Here is a 4,614-nt window from a genome sequence, read left to right as displayed (position 1 = left end):
CCGAGGACGGGGGCACAACCACTTCCCTACTACTGCTGGCCACACTATTTCTGATGCAGGCCAGGATGCTGTTGGCCACCTTGACCACCTGGGCACGCTGCTGGCTCATGTTCAGCCAGCTGTCAACCAGCACCAGGTCGTGGGCAGCCGCTAAGATAGCACTTGGTGGAACGTCCATGGAGCGTGTGCTCACCAGCCCAACCATCTCATTGCAGCAGATGCCAGCGTGGACCTGCTGCCGGGGCTGTTGCTGAAGAGAGGCCAGACCTCGGTGAGTGCGGGGCCGGGTCCTCCTTCGTAAGCTGGTAAACCTGGTGGGGGCAACTAACACGCAGGGCTGCAGGTGCCCTGCCCTGCTCTGGTCACCTCGCCCTTGGAGAGCAGCCAGGACAGGCAGCCGTCCTGGCCAGGGACACAGCTGCAGGGGGTACTGCTCCTCATCATCAGGTTCACTGTAATTTGGGGAATTCTTGACCTTGGTCTGGAAAAGAGGCTCACCAGGAATTTTCGGCCTGTTAGTGTGAGAAGATCTATTTTGCTGTAATTTTTTAATGAGCTTCAAAGCGTGGTTGATTCAGTGGTGGTCCTCAGAGTGCAGCTTCTCTGGCTTTCACGAGGACCTTTGGCTTCTACAGCAAGGCCTTTGATTGAGAAAATAGCATGCCCTGGGATGACATCTTGCCATATTCAATGAGAGATAAAATCCTGGCTAATGGTTAGATGTTGGGTGTTACAGGTGGGGAGTTAGCATGGAGCAGCTGTTTTCCAGAGAGCTGCTGCAGGAAGGTTGCAAGCCCAGCTTTTGAAATGGGTGTGGGTTGTCGTGATTTGATAAATAAGATCAGGAGCGGAGAAGTTTGGAAGTGGTTAAGCTCTGTGACCTGGCAGAAATCGGAACATCTTTGCTGATGAAATGCGTAGCTGCTCAGGAGCGACCTGGCTTGCCCTCTGCGTTGGATGTGCCAGAGTCTTGAGTACGGGGAGAGCTGTGGTTGTGCATCTGCAAAGCAAGCACGGCGGTCACTGCACAGGGTGGGCATTCTCTGTAGCAGGCTGGTCTCTTGTAGAACTCTCCCTTCCTGGGGTAACGTGTTGAGGACAAGAACCCCTCGCTTGGAGGCTGAGACCTAACGTGATCCCCGCGTGTCTGAATGGGAGTCTTAAGTGAAAGCTGGCAGCTGTTGCTGGTTTTGGCACTGGAGTTGTTGCTGCTGGATTTGCTCTCTGGCTCTTATGTCTGCAACTCAAAAAGGATCTTCAGAAAAATTGGAGACGATTCAGAGAAGGCCTTGGGAGGCCTCTCAAGTTCTGGAGGACATGTCTTACTGGGAGATTCAGGGAGCTTGGTGTAGTTTACAGAGTGACTCAATCTGTCTGTAGGTATGGGGTCACAGCTCCAGTAACAAGACACTCTTCAGTCGAGCGTGCAGGTCTGTAATGTGCTTTGGTGGCTGCAGAGTTGCCTAGAAATATCTAGGAGTGTTCTTGGTCAGCCACAAATATTTGACTTGACGCAGGAATAAGCTGGAGTGGGCTGAGAACCTGGCAAAGACCAGAGGCCAGGTTAAAACACTTGGCTCCTTCTTGCCTTCAGGTTTAATTAAATGCTTTTTGTCTCTGTCATGATTGATCCGCTGCATAAGCTGAGTTTGTTCCAAACTGGCTAAAGTTTAATGTGTTGGGAAGGGAAACACCTCGTGCTCCAGGGTGAGGGTGGGTGCAAGGCTGTATAGCGGAGGAGGCGCTGGGGTAGCACGTTGCTGCTGTTGAAGTGACTGGGCTGACCCAGGTCCCTGGAACTACGGAACTGGCCAGACGTTAGGGTCAGCCAAACCCTTTGGCTTGCTGAAGCAAAACTGCTGTGTATGAGCAGTTGATTGGGGACTTCATTCCTGAAGTGACTTCCTGGCCTGATTGGCTTCCTCCAAATGTGCTTGAATCTGCCCCAGTTCCCCTGTCTTACCTCCTTCCTGCCCTCACTCCTTCCAGGCATGAGGGGTTTCTCCTGGAGTTGGGCTTTTGCTGAAGATGCTCTCTCTTCTTTAAACTCTCTGCTTTGTGCCCCAGATGGTGAATGCGAAGAAACTGGAGAAGGCGGAAGCCAGGCTGAAAGCTAAGCAGGACAAGAGGTTGGAGCGGGATTCCCTGAAGTCATCTGGCCCTCTGTGAGTATGGAGGGTGCCTCAAACATCCCGATCCCGCTCTGCTGAGCGTGGCTGGGATCTAGCTGTACTGGACCTTTCCTGTTGAACCCCCTTCTCTCTCTTCTGCCTGCCCGCAGGGTCCTTGAGGAGGCATCTGCCAGCCAAGCTGCCAGCAAGAAGGAGACTCGCATGGAGTCATCAGGCAAGAACAAGTCGTATGATGTACGCATCGAGAACTTTGATGTGTCCTTCGGTGAGCGGTGAGTGCAGGTGGGGAGGTGGGACAGATCTTGGCTGGGCTTTGGACTATGGGTCATTGAGACTGGATTGGTGAGTGGCTGGGAAATGACAGAAGGTGTGGGAAGGATCAGGAAGCAAGGTGGGCACCTGACACTGTTGGCTTTGGGCAGAAGAAGTCTGTGATGGTTGCTTGGCCCCAGCACAGCCTGAAATATGCTTGGGGCAGGTCGCTGCTGGTTATCTCCTTCTCCGTGGGGCAGTCTGACCAGGTACCTGCCTCTTCTCTTGCTTTAGTGTCCTACTGGCGGGAGCAGACCTGAACCTGGCGTTCGGACGGCGCTACGGGCTGGTGGGCAGGAATGGCCTGGGGAAGACCACGCTGCTGAAGATGATCGCCAGCCGGAGCCTGCGCATCCCCTCGCACATCAGCATCCTCCACGTGGAGCAGGAGGTGGCAGGGGACGAGACACCGGCGCTGCAGAGTGTGCTGGAGTGCGACACCACTCGTGAGAGCCTGCTGCGGGAGGAGCGGGATCTGACGGCTAAGATTAATGCTGGCAGGTGAGATGTTGCTGCTGGGTTTCAAGCCCTTCTGTGGCTTCTTGACTGCAAGATCTTGTTCTGAGGTCTCTCCCTTCAAATGGAGGGTTCCAGCAGGGCTGGGCTCTGTCTTGCCCCCCTTAGCACTGCTTGGGGAGATCAGCCTCCCACAGCACTCAAACCCTGACCCTCATCAGTGCCACACGCTCCTCTTTGTCCTGCCCTAGGGGAGAAGGGTCAGAAGGTGCCAGGCTATCGGAGATCTACGCAAAACTGGAGGAGATTGAGGCAGACAAGGCCCCAGCGAGGTGAGACAGCCCTGTGGGCACTGCTGTCTGTTGGCATGGGCAGCGGTATGGGGCATGGAAGGGTGATACTGTGGACCTGGGATCCAGCATGTGGGAACAGGGGTAGTCATCTCTACTCTTCTTGTCGCTTCTTCTGTCACAGCTCTGCTGGGTTAGGGGTAGTCGAGCTTTCCCACGAAGCTGGAGGGATTTTTTTTTTTCCCCAAATGGCTTGCATTGTTGCTGCTGCTCCTCTCAGACTTCCCCAGGTTCCTGGTGCCTGGGGAACGCTTCTGGAATGTTGGTGGCAGTGACTCTATTCCTGGCCAAAGAGCTGAAAGCTTCTTGCAAATCTTCTGGGACTTCATGTGGATGCTGTGTCCTGCTGGGCTGCATTTCCCAGCCAAGTGCTGCTCTTGAGTGTGCAGGGAAGTTTTCCTGCACCAGAATGGCCTTAAACCATGCAACAGAGTCCCCTTGGTGCCCGTGGGTCTGAGACCTCAGACTGTGCTCTGCAGTTGGATGCTGTAGCTGGGTTCCAGTTCTCTTCCCTTTTCCCCAGGGCGTCCGTCATTCTCGCTGGGCTGGGCTTTAATGCAAAGATGCAACAACAGACAACCAAGTAAGTCTCTGGGTTCTAGGCATTGAGACAGAAATGGGTCTGGGGAGACGCCGCTCCTAGCAAGCCCCCCTAGGCACTGCTGTGGCTGTAACTGCGGGAGGGGAGCCCGTGGGAGAGCCAGGGTCTATTCCTGCTCTTCCAATGCGGTCTCCTGCCCTGGGGGAGACAAGCCACCTGCCTGCTGGACCACAGATCTTGTGCTGTGCCTGAGATGTCTGCAGGGACACGCCATCTCTGGGTGACAGCAGAGCCGAAAGCACCACGGGGGAGCAGGGAGCCTGGCAGGTGGGCAAATGCAGAGTTGTTCTGTGTTAAACAGTATCCCCCCTCTGCAACCTCTTTTCTCCTCAGAGAGTTTTCCGGAGGCTGGAGGATGAGACTGGCCTTAGCCAGAGCCCTCTTTGCCAGGTTGGTGTCCAGGCCTTCATGCCATGGGGTTAACCCTCCTTGCTGTCTGTGCTGCGAGGTTCAGGGGTGCTGGCTGGGCATCCTCTCAACTCAGGCTCTCGGGGTGGGGAGGGTTGGAGGCATCGCAGCTCTGTGTGTGTGGTGAAACACGTTCTGCACTGAGCCTGTGCTCTTTTTGCTTCTGATGCCTGTGCTTTGATTTGCCTAGGCCAGATCTCCTTCTGCTGGATGGTAAGTCGATACTGTGAGTCCCCTCTGACTCCACTGCTGGGCTGCCTGTGCCCTTGCTGGGGTTGGGAACGCACCGTGGCCTTTAGCTGCCTGCTCAAAATAGCCCTGCGTGACGGGGCTGGACTGGCAGGGCTGTCCGGGG

The 4,614-nt window shown here is 55.2% G+C and overlaps 1 protein-coding gene across 1 annotated transcript in view; it reads left to right on the top strand.

Annotated features, from left to right (window-relative positions):
* Positions 1-215: 215 nt before the first annotated feature.
* Positions 216-4,614, top strand: part of ABCF3 (ATP-binding cassette, sub-family F (GCN20), member 3) — a gene marked incomplete at its 5' end in the record, with an annotated part of 9,485 nt that continues 5,086 nt past the window's right edge. The window contains 8 exons of the mRNA XM_010294112.1: positions 216-271; positions 2,068-2,165; positions 2,282-2,404; positions 2,679-2,945; positions 3,152-3,232; positions 3,774-3,833; positions 4,185-4,241; positions 4,450-4,472. Coding sequence (XP_010292414.1) covers positions 216-271; positions 2,068-2,165; positions 2,282-2,404; positions 2,679-2,945; positions 3,152-3,232; positions 3,774-3,833; positions 4,185-4,241; positions 4,450-4,472 — 765 coding nt within the window. The remainder of the gene's footprint in view (positions 272-2,067; positions 2,166-2,281; positions 2,405-2,678; positions 2,946-3,151; positions 3,233-3,773; positions 3,834-4,184; positions 4,242-4,449; positions 4,473-4,614) is intronic.

This window comes from Phaethon lepturus, unplaced genomic scaffold (genome assembly GCF_000687285.1).
Source record: "Phaethon lepturus isolate BGI_N335 unplaced genomic scaffold, ASM68728v1 scaffold33279, whole genome shotgun sequence".
Classification (NCBI taxonomy): Eukaryota; Metazoa; Chordata; class Aves; order Phaethontiformes; family Phaethontidae; genus Phaethon; species Phaethon lepturus.
This window is presented reverse-complemented; position numbering and strand designations above follow the sequence as displayed.